The sequence below is a fragment of the Emydura macquarii genome, unplaced genomic scaffold, assembly GCF_026122565.2.
Source record: "Emydura macquarii macquarii isolate MOO-44397 ecotype Brisbane River unplaced genomic scaffold, CSIRO-AGI_Emac_v2 contig_719, whole genome shotgun sequence".
Lineage (NCBI taxonomy): Eukaryota > Metazoa > Chordata > Testudines > Chelidae > Emydura > Emydura macquarii.
In genome coordinates this window covers 3,644,096-3,662,281 of record NW_027130856.1, presented here as the reverse complement: position 1 = coordinate 3,662,281, position 18,186 = coordinate 3,644,096, and the positions used below count along the sequence as shown (strand labels likewise).

Below are 18,186 nucleotides of genomic sequence, written 5' to 3'. Positions count from 1 at the left end.
TCAGGATAAGTCTTATGTCCTGCCATCTGAATCTTTTGTAGCAATTATTTTAGAGATTTAAGGATTATGGACCAGATCCTTGGCTGGTGTAAATGAACATAGCACCCCTGACTTCAATAGAGATTTTCTGATTTACACCAGCATATGGTCTGGTTTTATAACTGTATTGTATATGAACTATAAAGTAATCTTTCTTGGATGGAAATTTAAAAATATAATCCTTTGTTGGATGGACATTACAAGAAACATCCTGGTGTTATTTTGTTACCCAAACTGAACAAAATTTTCACATTTTTCTCCTTTAATGTCATTAAGGCTGAGATGCCTAAAGGAGCCTAAGGGAGTTAGACACCCAAATCCCAGGACACCTAACTCACTTGAATTCCTTGGAAATCCCAGCCACATTCTTGATATTTTGGGAGAGTGTCTCACACAAATATATTAAACTAAAATTCATCCCTCAAGTTAATCGAGTAATGCCAGGGATTAATTTGTCCAGACATTATTTATTGTGGTTCAGCTTTACATTGAATCATTTCTGCAGAAATGTTTGTATTTCAGTTCCTGACGTCTAGCTATGGTTATTTAAAATGGTTTTATATTTCTATGTTCCTCCCTTTCTAAAAAAAATAAACACTGAACAATTTAAAAACAGATGTAAAATAGTCCTTCACACAATAAATGTAGGGTAAGCCAATGTGTTTTTATATCTAGCCTGCTACATCATGGATGTCTCTTGTTAGTAGGCACACACTAAAAAAGCGAACACTCATTGTAATGAGCATGTTCTAGTCTCCTTTCCTGAGCAATTGTGAATGACCTCTGTATGCCTGAGCAGGGAATATCAACAATGGTGCTATGGTTTAGTTCACTATCGGACTTATTTATCATGGTGAATTACAAAAAGTCATTAGCAGTAATCTACAACCAAAAGAAGTTATTGCTAATGTTGGGATTTTTTTAAAATTCCCAAGGTAATTACTCCATCTAGTTAAACACTGTGACTCCTGACAGATAAATCTAAAAGAGAATAGAGTGATTTGGAATGTTTTGGATTGTTAGACTAACAAAAAATGAAATTTGGTCACTGTTTCTAATACAGTATTATTGTGACAGCAGGAGATGGCAATTTTATTTACTCGCAAGCTGATGAAAACCAGAAAGGCAAGGTTGCACGGCTGCTAAGCCCTGTGATTTACTCTCAGAACTCTGCACACTGCATGACATTCTGGTATCATATGTCTGGGCCCCATGTTGGCACCCTGAAGATCAAACTGAGATACCAGAAGCCAGATGAATATGATCAGGTTCTGTGGACATTGAGTGGACATCAGGGGAACTGCTGGAAAGAAGGACGTGTCCTTCTTCACAAGTCTGTGAAACATTATCAGGTAAGATTGGTTGGATTGTTTTGGGGCAACAGAGTCAAGGTTTAAGAGATTGTGCTGGCTATGTTTCAGATGAGATAGTAGAAAATGTCAAGAAACAATTTTTGTAGACAATATTGTAGCTGCATGTGGGAGGCTGTTGCTGTGACAATAATAACAGTGGCATATTTCATGGGATTCTAGATGACAGTCATACAAGCAATGTGTTGCAGAAGGCTAAATGAACTGCTTTACAAATCATTTCTCACCTATTATAAAGTTTCAGCCTCACTACATCTATTGTTCTAAATTTAAAAGCTTAGAAAAGGTGTGAAACTACATAATGCAATATTGACATGTAATAAATATTGACTAACAACAAGCAAAGTATATGCACATGTAACATCCTGTGAAATAAAAAAGCTAGATGTGTTTTAAGAACTATTTGAGAATTCCTGAACACAGGTATTGGACATTAACACTAAAGTCAATGTGAAATTATCTAATTTTGCCAGGTGGTTGTCGAGGGAGAAATTGGAAAAGGACATGGAGGAATTGCTGTAGATGACATTAATATTGACAACCACATAGCACAAGAGGATTGCCGAAGTAAGTATGACTAGCAAGAAACCACAAAAGTCTCACCCAGAACACTATTCATTCTTCTTTGATGGCTGTTGCTTTGCTGAGAAAAGGTTTTTGACTGATTATTTATTGATGATAGTAAGAGTTTTGCACTCTGAACAAGGTCAAGATCTGGCCTACTGCTTTGGTCTTTACTCAATCAGAACTTCCAATAAAGTCAAGGACTGCAGGATCAGGGCCAAGATGGTGCATGCCACCATCTTGGATGAAAGAATTCTGAAATAATAACCTCTAACTGGGGATAGCATCCTAGGATGAGGTAACCATATAATCCCAAAAGATAGAAATTAAAAGGCCTTTTAGATCATCATGATGCTAGACCTTTAAGGTCCTTTTCTACCATTTCTTTGTTCTAATTGATATTCAGAATTCCAACCAATTTAGTATAATCAGTGAATTTCATGAACATGCTGTTTACTTCCTCTTCTAGATCATCAGGGGAGATATTGTACAAGACTGACCGTCACAGTGATCCCAGCCCAGACCCATTAATCACCTTCCCCAAAAGCTTGATGCTGTTATCATTACCCTTTATTTATAATATTTTACTCAGTTTTCAAACCACATACTATATATTCCTATCTATGCCAATAGATGCTTTATGAAAATCCAGATATATTACATCCAGATATATCACATCTGCCATGTTCCTTTCATCTGCTAAATCTGTAATTCAGCAGTGGTTGTGACCTGATTCCCCTAACTACCACCTTGAAGAGGTGTAGTACATTGAGTGATGTAAGAACATGGCACATTGAGCCACTCAGTGCAAAAGATGGATATTCATATCTGGGAGCATCTGGACAGTTCAGTCCTTTAATTCCTGATCAGTCTCTAGTTACTCCATTCACTAATAACTCCCTGGGTAGAGCATACTGCAGTTAATCTGGCAGCAATCCCAGCTGTACACCAAGCACGAAGTCCTATCCCCACCCCATTGTCTTTAAGAGCCTTATGTAATGACTCTGCCTTCAGCACCAGCTTCTGTCATTTGAGCTAACACGATAACCTACAGTAGGCACTTATCCTCTGTGTTCACTAGCAGGGGACAAAACTGAGCCAGCGTGTTATGCATACACACAGTAGATCCATTGTGGCTTCACTGCAGCGGTATGGGGCAGGATTTGAGTACATTCCCTCCATAGTGTGAGAACCAGCTAAGTGGTGCACCCTGCATTCTGTCATGCATTGGTTGTTTGGGACAACCCAGTTTTTCCAGTAACCTCCCCCATGTAAAGCAGGACACTAGAACCATAAAGCCAAGTTTGTAGAGCATCTCCTGTCCCACACTAACTCCCTAGTTTCCCCCGCTCCCCAGCCCCTGCCACCAACACATGCTTCCCCAGTACACAGGCTGGATGCTTGTGTTCAAATCAAGGGCCCAATCCTGCAACTCTTACTCACATAAGTAGTCCCACTGCAGTCACTGGAGCTACTCTTGTGCTTAAGTATTACTTCTCTGATTAAGGGTTGCAGGATTGAACACCAAAATTGTAAATATGCTGAATGAGATGCTAATTTCTCATACTGATTTCTCTTTCCCAGACATGGAAAACCCCTGCTGATAACTCTAAAACTGTGCCAAGATTGGGCGGAGGGGAGTTTTTAAACCTTTCTTTTTTCTCCGTTAATTTTCAGAGCCCATCGTAATGAACAGCTCTGTCAAGCTGACATAATGATGCTCTGAGACAGAAAAATCTGCAAAACCATTATTGCCAGCATGATAGTCAATCAGTGTTTGTAACCCTAATAATCAATGTCATTTCTCTTTGCTTCATTAGAATCAACTGATGTGAAGAATGAAATAGACGGAGAAGACCCAGAAATTAATCAAACAGGTAAAAATGGTCTTGTTAAAATGGAATAAATTAAAAGGCGTATTTTCATGTGAATTTGAGTATTTATTATCATCCCATTTCACTAAATTAAATTCTATAATCATATATGGTATTGAATATTTATGATTTATCTGTCAATGTTATATTTTGCACAGTATATTACATTTAAAGAGGTTTGAAATAGGTATAAATAAAATACATCAGGTTGTAAGGAATAGTAGCATAAACTATACATCTTTCATTCTAAAGCTCACAATATAATGCAAGCCTGGTTAGAATTTTCTTGTCTGTAAGTGATCTCCAATGTTAAAGAAAATAGTATAATTTATGTTCACACAGTACCCAGGTAATTAGACTCAAAACTCTTCTGGCTACTATTTTTTTCAGTACCATGAAAATGTAACTTTATGACCAGTCTACCAAAGCAGTGCAGTTTTCTCCAGCGGTAATAAAGATATTCTAAAAACATTGATCATTCAACATATTCATTAAAAGTATAATAATTGTCATATTATCCTGATAAAAAAAATAGCCCCAATATGCTCAGAGTTTGCAGTCAAAGAGGCTAATCCTGCTGCCACTGAATTCAGTGGAAATGTTATTAATGATTGAATCGGGAGCAAGATTAACCCAGCGATCCCTTTCCGTTTTTAATGTAAAGTTAGCAGGTTTTATAGACTCATCATAGGTCTGTAATAAATCCAGATAAAGATGGAGGAAATCATTATGACATCAACTGAATATTTTACATAAGGAGGCAGAACAAATTCATCTATAAAGTACTTTTTCCCCTGTTCCTGTCTCAGGGCCTGATTCTGATCTCTGGGAGCCAAAGTAGTCACATTTTATTATATGACAGAACACTGACAAAGGGCCTCAGGTGAATACTACACTTTTGCCACAGGATATCAGTGACTCTCACTGCCTCACTCAAATTCTGAGGCAGAAGAATAAGACCCTTAATGAGCAACAGCAAACTCAGAGATAAGAATAGAACTTGAAATAGTATCAAGGCCTTACAGTAGTTTTTACCTATAAACTAGCATCCCAAAGGAATTAGGTTTTCAAACCATGCATCAATTTATGTCAAAATCTAGACATTCTTCCTCCAAACCTCACTTTCATTCGCAAAGAAACTGGTGCATTCTTATCCTGAGTTTCTTATACCCATTCTTATACTCAGTCCTATGAATGCTGCAATTATTTATTCTATTTCAGGGTTTACTCCTCAATATCGTGAGACTGAAGACCCCTACAAGAATAACATCACCAGAAAGCAAGGCAACGTGCTAAAGACCCTAGACCCCATTCTTATTACTATTATAGCCATGAGTGCACTGGGGGTACTTTTAGGAGCCATCTGTGGAGTCGTCCTGTATTGTGCCTGTTGGCACAATGGAATGTCAGACAGGAACTTATCTGCACTGGAGAATTACAACTTTGAACTTGTGGATGGTGTAAAATTGAAAAAAGATAAACTAAATACACAGAATTCTTATTCAGAAGCATGAAAGTAAAAAGCAACTAAGGAAGTTTCAGAGAATTGGAATAGAAGGACATATCTTGATTGTGCTGGGGAACTGTTGATCTTCTTTTACTGTACAGGCTGAAAAGTGCGTTGATGACGCTGAGCCAAGCTTTTCTCAGGAGCTTCAATGAGTATAACCGATAAACATGGATAACAATCTGTGTTAACAATCTGAATCATGTACAGTCTGCTTTTCCTGTTGGTTTTATTTGGAATAATCAAATGCTGGTATTGAGACCAAGTATGATTGACTTATAGTTCATTTTGTCTTTCTTTTTCTCCTTCTCTCTTGTTTTTATTTTATGGATAGTTTTATTTTTATTGTGCAAAATCCGAGATGCTGTCACAAAGTGTATTCAGTGGGGTCCTTTTGATGGACATGCTGTTTGTAGCTCAGTGCCCAGAAAATATTGCAGTAACGGCAATTTAGTGGACTCCTGCACCTATATTTTGTATATAATTGCTCGTGTTGTGCGTAGGCAAAGAAGGGTTAGGGTGTTTTTGAAATGTACTGTAGCATCAGTACTGATATAGTGTGTCAGCTCTGTTTACGAAGCAATACGGTCAAATTTTATTGATGTTTTTCAGTGTTGTACTAAACTTTGTGCTTGTGAATTCCATACAAGAATATGTGCCATCATCAGACACAATTGACAACCGAGTGTACTGCCTAGAATCTAAAAAAAGTCCTTGGCACTGGCTAGTGTATGTCCTCTCAAGTGCCTTTTTGTTTGTACTGCTTCTCATTGTGTTAACATTAACTGCAGCTCTGTTTTCCTCCAGTTAAAGCCCTTGTCTTTAATCATTCTCTGGTGGCTCACTGACTAAAAAGAAAGTATATTTTAGTGTAAGAAAGTAGCCTCGGAAAGGCAAGGGCTAATCACATTTGACAACTTGGCTTGATTGTTCTGCTTTCTGTATTTCAATTTCATGTCTCTTGACCCTTTTGTATAAAGCTGCAATATTCCCTTTTATTGTTCTTTCATATAGAATGTATTTTCAAATGTAAACTCTCTCTTTCTCTCGCTTTTTCTCTCTGAGTAGCTTGCATAAGCATTTGCCATTATAAAGGAAAGAAAATTGCAGCTTTAACTTGCTGGTAATGGCAAAGGATTTTACTAGACTTTGTGTTAAAAAAATAAGGGAAAATTCTTAACTTTACTCTCCAAAGTTGAACTTTGGGTTTCTTGTTAGCAGCATAAAGTGACAGTATCTTTTTTCCTCATGAAACATGTTTTTACCCTATCCAAGATGCCTATTAATATGTAGTTACAGTTGGGAAAATGATTAAGAATTTCCTTATTGAAAGATTGCCTCCAAAGCAAGAAACATTCCCCTCCCCTGGTTATATTCTTCCCTTGAAGTATGTGTATATTTTCGAGCTAATCAGAGTTACATTCATGCTAATCAGGGTTACTCATGGGCATTGGGGGCAGAATAAGATCCCACACTGTACGTAGGACATGAGATTTAGGCCAGGTTATACCAAATGGTTTCCAGGCCTTTTTACTATTGGCTACAAGTGAATGAGCAGCACTCTTTATAGGGCATACAGCTTCCTTGTACCCCCACTTTTTGGAAGTAGTGATAGATATAACTGGTTGAATAATGTAAACAAATATTCACAAATAATTGTTTGATGATGTGACAAATTCATCAGATAAATTGTTCAGTAAATAAATACTCAGCAACTTGTGCAGCTGATCCAACAAGGTAAAGAAGAAATTAGTTACTGAGGCAAAAGTGCCACTGCCCTTTGGTATCCAGACAGGGGAGTAAGAGTGTATAAGAACCATCTCAAAAGTCCTTTCATGGCCTGGCTGATCACCATTTCAGGTGTAGGTGTGAAAACAGCGCCTTCCCCACAAGCAAGTGTGGGGAGAGGGGGCAGGTGGAGAGGGGTGGAAGTAGGCAGAACTTTGACACCACATGCCCCTAATGTACCAACCAGTGGAGTTACTTCAACACAAAGAAGTTGGGGAAAGTGAATCCGAGTAAAGCACTGTAGTAGTTCGTGTCCTTCTTGGAGTAAAGTGGAACCAGGGAAAGCATTGTGATTTTTATGACACATAGTTCTTTCTCGGGGCTGCTTCCATAGGACAGCCATGCAGTATCCCTACGCAGGGCTAGGAAAAAGTACAGTCTCAATCTGGTCCTGAATAACGTAAGTGTTAGATTTAATAAATATTCATCAAATAAATGGTTTCAAGTATATTATTCAACCAGTCCTAACAATAGACCAGAAAGTCTTGCAGAAAATCTGTGAGTATCCTCGTGACAGGACAGTGGGGATGAGAAAATGTAAGTATAAGACAAAATAGAAAAATCACCTATTAGTTGCTAATGCTATGAAGTCCTTCAGGAACGTAAGAAAAAAATGGAAAGCCCTCAAAAGGTAGAGATTTAGGGTGAAATCCTGGCCTTGTTCAAATCAGTGGCAAAACTCTCATCGATTCCAATGGGGACAGGATTTTTATTCATAACATACAATTCATACAGTAATCTGACCAAATTGGTATCAAGACAGCTAGTTAATTATCCCAAAGAAGATTGTTTTTCAAAATTGTTTTCACTGTATTTGTATCACAGTAATGCAATTTAATTGCATTAGGGTCTGTTCTTTCTTAGATAAGAAAATGTACATTCCATTAACCTACATACATGTGTCGCCTTATAAAAGAAATCCCAGTTTGGGGGACCTGATCCAAAGTCTTTCCACTGTTTTCAATGGATTTTGGATCACCTGCTAGTCTTGGTCTAATCTGAATGAAAAAAATTATTAAGGAACAAAAAAGGAATATATCTCCCCTGTGGTATCCAGCCCTTATTATCATAATAAGAATATAGCACTGATGATTTGATTTCTCTGAAGGTGATGGAATGGAAGTTGCCCTTCAATAAAGGAAAAATGATACTGCAACTTTACATTGATAAAGTATCTTGCACTGATAAATATATTTAAAAAATTATATGTTTATAAAGTTATTAATTTGTAAAGGCAGTGTTACAAAATGTTCAGTTTATATTGTTTTAGATTGTTTCATAATTTTTAAAGTGTAAAATAACATATTTTTTCTTTATTGAAAAACTATAAAAATCTTCTGTAGTAAAATGATTTCATTTTACTGGTATATTATTCCTTCATGTTTTGTACCATCATAAAATTTTGTGCAAATTTTTTTTACAGAAATTTTTATTTTCTATGACAAGATGACACTTGTAAATTGTTGTTTCAAAATGAACAGTGAAGCCTTAACTTTAAATGACATTTGTATTCTCAGTCACTGAGTAGCATAAAAACCACATAGAACTGAACTGTAACTTAAAATTTCCAAACTATGACTACTACATTCCAAAGAAACAGTTGAATTAAACATTTTCATAAAATATCCCAGACTTCACGCCTTTTATTATGCTTAGGTGGATTGTTTTTAAAATAGCTTGTCTTTTTTAATACCTTGTAACAAGCACAATATACTACTAGAGTCTCATTTTCTAGAAGAGAATCATACTGGTTAGAATAAAAAGATGAAATACACTATTTTCCTTGACTCAATCTGCATTGACTGACATTGAATTCATAGGAAACCCAAGGCTGCCACAATTATTCATGAAAGTGAAATGCCCCCTTTTACAGAAGAGCAGCAGAGAGGATATGCACCACTTAAGGTCAATGGCCTTGATGTGGATCCAAACACCCAATGCAGAATTCCATTGAATGGACCTACATACATGAAGGGTTCTGTTCATGCAGCTCAGACTGCAGGATCAGTGCCAAGGTGATTATTAATTTAAATGCAGATTACTTACGTGAGTAAATGTGGCAAGAGTAGGATCCGAAGGCCCAATCCTGTAATCATGGTGGTGTTGATCTACCGCTAATTTCAGTGGGAGCTTTGAATACAAATCAATAGTAATATTGTCAAGTAGTTTGATCCCAGACCTTGCATAAACTGCAAGTTGCATATTTTATTAGCTTTGCCCTTTTGATTATACTTGTCCACATGTTTCTTTTTAATATTGATCCACGTACATTTTAAACTTTCTAAAAGCCCTATTCTTATTTTAAGTTGCATCCCTAAACACTTTCATGCACTCCTTTGTGCTCTTAGGTTGTTTATACATTTTTCTTTATCTACTTTACCACCACAGGGGAAAAACATCACAGAACTTATTACACCTAATGTTGATGATGATAATGATTGATCAGGAAGCATTGCCTCATCCATTTCAGGGGGACTGCTGTTGCGACTTGCAGTATAAAATATGAGATGCTGCTATGGAGATATGCCTACGCATGGTCTTGCTGTCTGCCCAGGTCTGGAGTTGCTCACAAAAACTGTTTGGAAAAGTGGATTTCAGAATAATCAGCAAACCCAGATTCCTTATAATGTATTTTATTTCACTATTTCAGGTGGAGATGAGGTATTGTGAAGAATACAGATATAGAATTAGTCCACCTAGGGTCACTTTTAGGGAATTGGAGAAAATGGTTCAAGTTAAAAAAATCTCTTACCTTCATTTATTGCAAATGAATTAACCTAGAATCTAATGGATCCTTAACACTAACCCTTCAGTCTTGCATGCAGCATACATATGGGTTGGACTGATCTAATATATATGGAACAATATGCTTTGGTAGCCCAATCAGTCACTGCAGAATTTAGGCTTTCATTTAAAAAAATAATTTCTAATCCTTTTGAGGGCAAAGAAAGCCTTTCAAATGATGGACAGATAGAAACAACAGTGTTAGCTCCAGCCATTCACTGCGAGAAGCCCAGTGATGACAATTTAAATGTCAGCACTGCTAACTTTGTCCTTGCTCATAACTGTAGCAGTGTGATTCCGGGAGCTTGAGCAGACTTTGGTATTCTGGGTGGAGATGGGAATAGAGTACATTTTCCCTCCAAAACAGCCAGTGTCCAGGAATTTCACCATGCAATTCCCATTGCTAAGGAAAGAAATACACAGCTAAATTCCTGCATGTCTTGGAAAATGCAATGATCAAAATCAAAGACTTTCATGCACTTTCACTTAAACACAAAAATCCCACCATGTCTCTTTTTATTTTCTCAAAAACCCTAATCATTATATAGTCTCATCTACACACTGGCTGAAACTCACCCCTGTGCAGATGGTCAGCAAAAGGCCTGTGCAATACTCGCTGCACGTTACCTAGCACAAAGAGCATTTAAATGGTGAAAATGTTCATTCCTAATTGAGAATCATGGCTCTGTGGACCCAAGTTGGACTCCAGATTTCAAATATGGACACGGGCATGCCCCATTTTCCACCATATGAAGGATGAATATCTGCTATGTCCTTTACTCTGTAGTCAGCAAAACTCTACATGGTAACAGAATGCAAATGGGGCAGCCCCGTCTACTGCATGGGCGACAGTTGGGTTCATGAGATAACATGGGACGCACTGCCTCAGAACTGTAACTCTGACATAGAAGGATGCTGCGTGGTAATAGGGTTTGTTTTCATGGCTCTATAAGCTGCTACATTTTCTACTTCTATCTAAAACAAAGAACCAAGGGGCACACTCTCAGCTTTCATTAGCCATGATCCAGACAATGCGTTTCATTGCCATGCCAATGGAATTGTGACTGGCAAAAGTGGTTAATAAATACGGTTAATAAATATCACTCGCATCTCATGTGCACATTGAATAAGGCAAGGATTTTTAATAATGCTTTGCAGCCGTATGGCATCTCCTATCCAAAGAACATGAAACGCTTTGCAAACATCACTGAATTAAGCTTCTCAATACCCCTGTGAGATAGAAAGTATTATCATATCTATTCCTCACATGGGGAACGGGAGGAACAGATTAGTTATATAGCTTACCATGGACACAAGCAGATATTTGATAGAGCTGGGAATAGAATCTGGACTTTCATACTAATGCTTTAGCCACAAATCCATTTTAGCTTTGCTGTAGGATTCTACTCCAGAATACTCAGGAGACCCTGATGAACTCAAATGTACTGCACTTGGCAAGGAGCTTTCCCTTTTACTGTCTACAGTGAAGGTGCTTTTCCAGGAAAACCATGGATGAGCATGAAGACTCGCTGGCCTGACACCGAAGAAAAGCCTGATTTGTGCAAAAATCATGGGAGGAATTTTTCAAGAACTTGTGTCAAGATGTGCTGTAATGATGACAAGGTCTTGTGCATAAGGGCAGATGCAAAACTCCTTTCATTTTGTAGGCTTGTTGTTTTTCCTTTAGTAAATGTATTAAACTTACTGGCCCTCCTTTTTTCTTGGCAGAGTTTAAGCTGGGGTGGGCTGAACAGAGGCCATTGGGTCAGTGTTTGCGCAGATGCAATGTTCTGGAATATTTCACAGAGGCTGTGGACCACACCTTCACTCCCACAGAACCTGCTCAAGTTTTGTGTGGAGAGAGGCGAATTTCACCCTGCAGCGCACCAATAAGCCCCATGAATGTCAAATGAGTGTTACCCACAAACAAGGTGGCCCCTGTAACGCATACCACTCCTCCAGTACCTAGTGTACATAGATGATGTCTGATGGCATGATTTTAATTCTCCAGTTTTGTAACCATATTAAAGTATGGCACACATTTAAAACTCTCTCATGTCATTTCCTTTACCCACTATCTTTTAAAATACCGCAAACTCACTGTATACCATCCACTGTCGCTCCAAGTACTGTGCATTAAAATGACTTTGTGCAACTCTAACTCCCTTTTTCTAGTACAGGACTTTCCTGTTTTTCCTCAATGTCCTTATCATCATACTCCATTGTAAGGGTTACATAATTAAAATTTCTGTTCCATTTCATTACCAACTAGTTAGACAGGGCTAAAAGGAAAGTCTATATTTAGGCTCAGAGAGTATATTTTCACTGGTGTTATTTAAAGCTGATCCTTTTATTATGTATAACTAGTCTATTTTTCTCTTACATTCTTCACTTCTAACTTACCTGCAGTCAGAATGTTGAAACTGGTTTTGACTATCACATAAATGTTAAATTTAGTAACATCACTAATGTTTGATCTCAGAAGTCCAACTAGTTTCAGTTCCAGGTTTCTAATTACCCTGTTCTTTAAAACATATTCTTTTCTACAACAGTAGATCAGTTCACAATATATATTTCTGGTCTTACAGTCATACTCCATCAAGCTATAATCTTATCATCTAAGTACTAATAAATAATACCAATATCTAAACTCACTAAATCTCACTACAAATCCTCTGGCATTTTTCACAAGTGAATGGGGAGTCTTATCATGCAGCAAAACCTAATTCTACCTTCGGTAATTATATTCTGTCTACCTAAAATTATCCTACAGTTTTAATTGCCTCTAAGGTCTTTAATTCCTGTCCTAAATCATTGTGCAACATTACTGTACACTGTTAACGTTATTGTGTTTCACACCAGAGTGACTGCACTTTCTTAATGGGTGGTTTCTATAGAAAAATCACTGTTCTTTGTAATGAGTGGAGTACCTTCAGCACCCAGAATGAAAGGGTCAGGAAGGTTTAGGCAGGAGGTGCAGGTTGGGTAGGGCTTGTCATCAGCCATCTGAGGTGCTAGTTATATATATTTAATGTGACTAGCCCCTCCTGCCGCTTACACTGCAGGGACTATACTCTTCTATTTAGCGCACTAGCTCGCAGGTATGCCTCCTCAAGCTGGGGATAACACCCTCAGCTCAAAGTATAGATTAACACAACCGCAGGCTGGAGGGTGTTAGCAATTAGGATGGCATTCAGCTGAGAGGCTTGTCTTAAAAGACATGGCATTTGACAGCTGAGAGGTGCTTTTCAGAGAATTTGCATGTTCAGCTCCTCCACTTCTTCTTCCATAACCATATCACGGTGCCCCAGTTTTCCATTTTAAGAATCTGAGCCACTTTATGCATCAGAAAAATCACAATGGCAATTGCCAAGGACTGAATGGGCACGGAACCTAGACTATCCTCCTGACTCCAAGACACAGTGCTTCCGGACATGGTTATGGGGAGGGAGCAGTACGAAAAAAGCTTGTATGGCTGCTATCTACACCTGTTTTGTGGATGTTATTAATAAAGGAATCTGATTCCAGGGCTGTCAATTACAAGTACTATATTCAGTTTCAGAACTTCCCTTCCCCTCTTCCTAGTATGATTTTCCAAGTCAGGTGTTTTGATTCTGATTCACCTTGATTAAACAATTGTTCTTTTTCATTTTCTTGATGTATTTTCTTACAGCTGTTTTCTGTTCACATCTGGTTTAAATATTGCCATAGAACCCCTTCTCTGTGCCACCTCCAGGGTTTGGGTCCTTTGACTCCTTTGGTGATGGACAGAGAGAGACAAGACAGGAAAATTGATCCTTAGAAGGTTGGAGGTGTCAACAGACAAGGATCCTGGTTTTAAGTTCATGCTGTTAATACAAATGTCTATGGCTAGTGAAGTGACGGCTAGTGAAGTGTCAGCCACTGGTGATTTGATCAGGGATGAGGCCCCTGCAGTCACTGAGGAGATGATATAACTATGCTGTGTTCATCTAACCCTGTAAAGCAGGTCTCCCAAAAATGGGACAAGTACAGTATGTCTCCATTGCGTGTGAGTCCCAAGATGGAGTTAAAATGGAACTAATGATAGTATATAGATAATCCCTGCAGAGATTTTCAGTCAGATTGTTTGAGCCGCGATTCTCATTCTCTTTTCCTCCTCCTCTCCCTGGACCCCTTAGCTGCTGTACTGTACCTGAAAGAAGTGATGTCAATTTGCTTACATTGCTTAGCTGCATACTCCAACACAATCCTGTTAGCTGCTGCCCAACTTGCTGCAGTCAGAGTGGCTTCAGATCCTTCCTTTCCTTTTCTCACCGTCATCCACCGCCAAATATTTCAGGCGAGGTCCAATAAGACACACAGCATTGCATTGTGCAGAGCACATGCATCACTAGGGCCCAGATCCTCAAAGATATTTAGGCCCCAGTCTCCCTCTTCCGGTGCCGAAGGCCACAATTTAGGTTCCGCTGACATTTTAAAAACCACTGTTCAATTGCTGCCTAACTCCATAGGTGCCAAAGTCTCCACCGGTAAGCAGTCACAAAGGTGCCTAATCCTTGATGCCACCCCACAGCTAATGAGCAGCTTGACGCCCTAGCTCAAGCTGAAGCCCAGGAGGCCCTGAAGTGGATTCTCAAAGTGAATGAGGGAATCTTGTTGAGGGAATCCGATCTTGTTAGCCGGGCCCAGTTCTGTAGGTGTACTTTAAGCATACCCAAGACCTAATATCTGTCAGCCCCCATAGCAGGAGGGCCAGATGCAGGCCATAGATAGTTGATGGGGCAGCAGAGCACCTGTACCAAAGACAGCCAAGGGCATAGGGGAAATGTAGGGTGGGCATAAGAGGAGGTATCAAGCATGAGCAAAAGAGCGACACCGTTTCAGCTGCTAAGGTGTGGGTTACCTGCATAGCTGACCTGGCTTAGATAGGGTTTGCAGTTGAGGATTCCAGGGAGCGGGAGGTGCCTATGTCTGGCCCATCAGCCAGAGGCACCAGTCAGCTGCTTAGGCACCCACACACTTTCCTCTCCCTGCCCCTCTCCACAGCATTTCACTCCTGGGTAACTCAGGAGGCTCCCCACTCAGCTTGCAAGTTTCTAAGAATCCTTTTATTAGGTGTCTAACTCTCCCCCCTGCAATATATGGGGAGCCTGACTACCTAGCTTGGGAATGAGAAGTCACCAATAGGCAAACCGCTTGGGGTTAGGTTTTGTAATGCTGAGTGAAGCAATACCTAGAGTCTTTGAGGATCTGGGCCGATGGTAATCGGGAGTGCTAAACACATTGCAGAAGCAGAACCTTCATTTCTTTAGTTGCAGCATTTTTACTGCCTCTTCTGCAACTTTTCACAGCCGCCTTGATACTTTTTGCAATATGTGGTCCATTAGACGTTCAGCTGAATATCATCTATTGTCTAAAGGCCTCACTGTGTAGGCTAGAAAGAATCATCTATGCTGCTGTAAGGCGTCTTCTCACTATCCATTCTCCTTTCTAAGTACATAATGAGGTCTTGAAGTAGACATCTTAAATTCATATTTCTTAGCAAAGTGGCTGAACTCACTGCTGTTGAATGGTAGGCCATTATCTACAATTAGTTTATGGCTCTTAGTAGCTATTACTGCAAAGATGAATTTCTACAGAGGATAAGTGTCTTGCTGAAGGTCCTATTTAGTAAGGCTCTCTGAGGGAAAGTTAAGTAGTAGTTGGTTACTAAAGCAATGAGTTTACCCTTTAAGCTGAAATAAATTGGCACCAGCCCACTTTCTTGGTGGTTCTTCTTATTTGTCATTTTTATGGTGTCATAAATCTGCATAAAACTTGATAGCAAAACAAAGTCCTTGCTCTGAAGAGTTTACAATCCAGATTAAGAGAAAAAACAAAATAAGCATTACTGACAGAGGGTGGCTGGGGAGATAAAGGGAAGGAAGGATGAGAGTGACAAACATAAGATCATGTGGTAACCTACAGCAGTTACAGCTTTTCTTTTTTCTTTTTGTTTATATAAATGTGTGTGTGTGTGTGTGAGACAGAGAGGAGAGAGAGAGAGAGGGAAAAACCATGGCCTTCTGGATCTCTTTGAAGAAATGCATTTTGAGGAAGGATATGAAGGAGTAGAGAGGGAGGCAGAGTGGAAGGGGTCACAAGCTTCATTTTACTTTTCATCATGAATAATAGGGGCAAATTGATAGAGTCAGTCAGCTCTTTCATTTCCTTTAATGTAACGCTATTCTTCTTGCTCCTGTATTACTGACCCTACATTACAGTTGCATCCAGTGCTTTATTACAAGGCAATCCCTACTTTAAACTCATATGAAAAGATATCAGCAACAGTGCTCTACGCATCGTGTGATTTTGAGTTGTGATTTTTTGTTCCCTTCACATAAAGAACTAGTTCAGAGTTTACAACTTGTATTAATCAAGTCCAGTTTCCTGTAGATTTTGAATTTTAATACAGATTGTCATTTCTCCTGAATCTGTATTTTAATGTACAGAACAGCACTAGTCTGGCCTTTGTAGTTTTAGCTTCGCACATACTTTCTCTAGGCACTTCATTATAGATTTGCAGGAATAACAGCCTTCTGACATTTTCCTGGCTTATCTTTTGGACTGATGATAGATACATAGATAGATAGATAGATAGATAGATTATACTAAGCTTGTGGTGTGCAAACATGATTCTGCTACAATTAGCAGAGGTACATATTTCAACAATACAAGGTGAACCTAGTTTCAGAAGTGTTGTTAATATAAGGTTAGTCTAAAGGTCCCAGATTTTTTTAAAAGGCTACTTTTTAGTTTGCACAAGAAGCTTTATTTTGCCTTGTATTGGTAATAGTTATTTGTGTTAGAGAAGCACCTAGAAACCTCAGCTAAGACTGGAACCTCTTTATGTTAGCTCTTGTATATACCCATGGTAAGAAACAGTCTTTTTCAGTGGAACTGTTTTCAACTCACTCTCATGTTGGTATTCTAGGAAATTCTCCATTTCAGGTTATGTAGTGCTGAAGAAGAGAATCGTTAGCCATTTCTACATGCAATGCACAAGGAGCTACACAAAGCAAATTTTGAATACAGTGGTATGACTTTGTCTAACAGTGTGTATTATTTGCATAATCTGTTCAGTAATTTTGCATTTCATTTTACCAATGTAGAGTTTAAATGAGGTTTTGGACATGTTTATTTTTTAAAAAGGAGCATTGTCAATTCAGGTTACCAAAAGAAGAATATTAAACAGACTCAGACTCATTTAATATAAAACTGCTGTAGCATTTAGAACCTGCTTTGTATATAGAAGCCTTTCTTTCTTTCCCCTTTTTTTCTTTTTGTCCATCCATATTTTCAACACATTCATTAGGAAATTTCTTTGTACATAACTGTGCAGTTTCAGTGATGTCACAGATCTAAATGGCTTTTAGAAAAACCAATTTCTTTTTTTCTTTTCTTTTTTTTATGAAGACGTACACCATTTCTTTCCAGACATACATCATTTATTTATTTTACAATCATAACTTTATAACCTATGTGTGGTAGGGTATAAAAACCCCATCCTAGACAACTAGGGGTGAAGGAGCTGCTCTGGGTTCAGCCAGCTCCACACCACACCGCCACACCTGCAAGGCATGCAGAGGCTGGAGGAGGAGATTAAAAGGGGAGCAGAATGGCTCACTTGTGGGGAGCCCGGGGACAAGCACAGATTGTTAACCCTAAGTGCCTGAGGAAAGGGCTGACTGAAGGCAGGAGCTTCCCAGACAACCACTGACAGAAGGCACCTCCCCAAGGGAAGGGAGGGCCAGATCTTGATACACCCTGAGAAAGAATCATTCTGCTCTCCCTCTTAGATTTGTGTTAATGCCCTTTGCCTTTTGTTTATGGACTACCCTGGAAGGGGAGAAATTTTGAAGTGACCTGGCTGTAGGGCCAAATCACAGGAAGAGGCAGGCCAGTGCATAGGTGGAACAGCCACTGGAGGAGGTGCCAGTGGTGAATTCATCCCTTCATACTACGCATGAGCAGTTTACTAAGTTCCTCAGTTACTTAATAGAATGGATACCATCTGTCTATCCTATGAGCTACAATAATCATTACTATTACTTAACATATATATTGCAGTAATACCTGCACGGCCCTATTGTCCTAAGTCCTGTACAAAAATATAGAAAATGAGTCTGTGTCCCAAAGCTAATAATGTTGATATCGTGTGTTTTAAAACCTAACCTCTCTGTTTAAATGCTCTGCTGCTAACTCTATCCACTCTGGTCTCCTTAGGGTTTTGCTTGCT

General features: G+C 38.8%; 1 protein-coding gene across 2 annotated transcripts in view; it reads left to right on the top strand.

Annotated features, from left to right (window-relative positions):
* NRP1 (neuropilin 1) overlaps nucleotides 1-8,747 on the top strand; it is a 122,252-nt gene extending 113,505 nt beyond the window's left edge. For both annotated transcript variants that reach the window (XM_067542618.1, XM_067542617.1), the window contains exons 14-17: nucleotides 1,120-1,391; nucleotides 1,883-1,976; nucleotides 3,794-3,850; nucleotides 5,069-8,747. In XM_067542618.1, coding sequence (XP_067398719.1) covers nucleotides 1,120-1,391; nucleotides 1,883-1,976; nucleotides 3,794-3,850; nucleotides 5,069-5,361 — 716 coding nt within the window. In that variant the 3' untranslated portion in view covers nucleotides 5,362-8,747. The remainder of the gene's footprint in view (nucleotides 1-1,119; nucleotides 1,392-1,882; nucleotides 1,977-3,793; nucleotides 3,851-5,068) is intronic.
* Nucleotides 8,748-18,186: the final 9,439 nt, after the last annotated feature.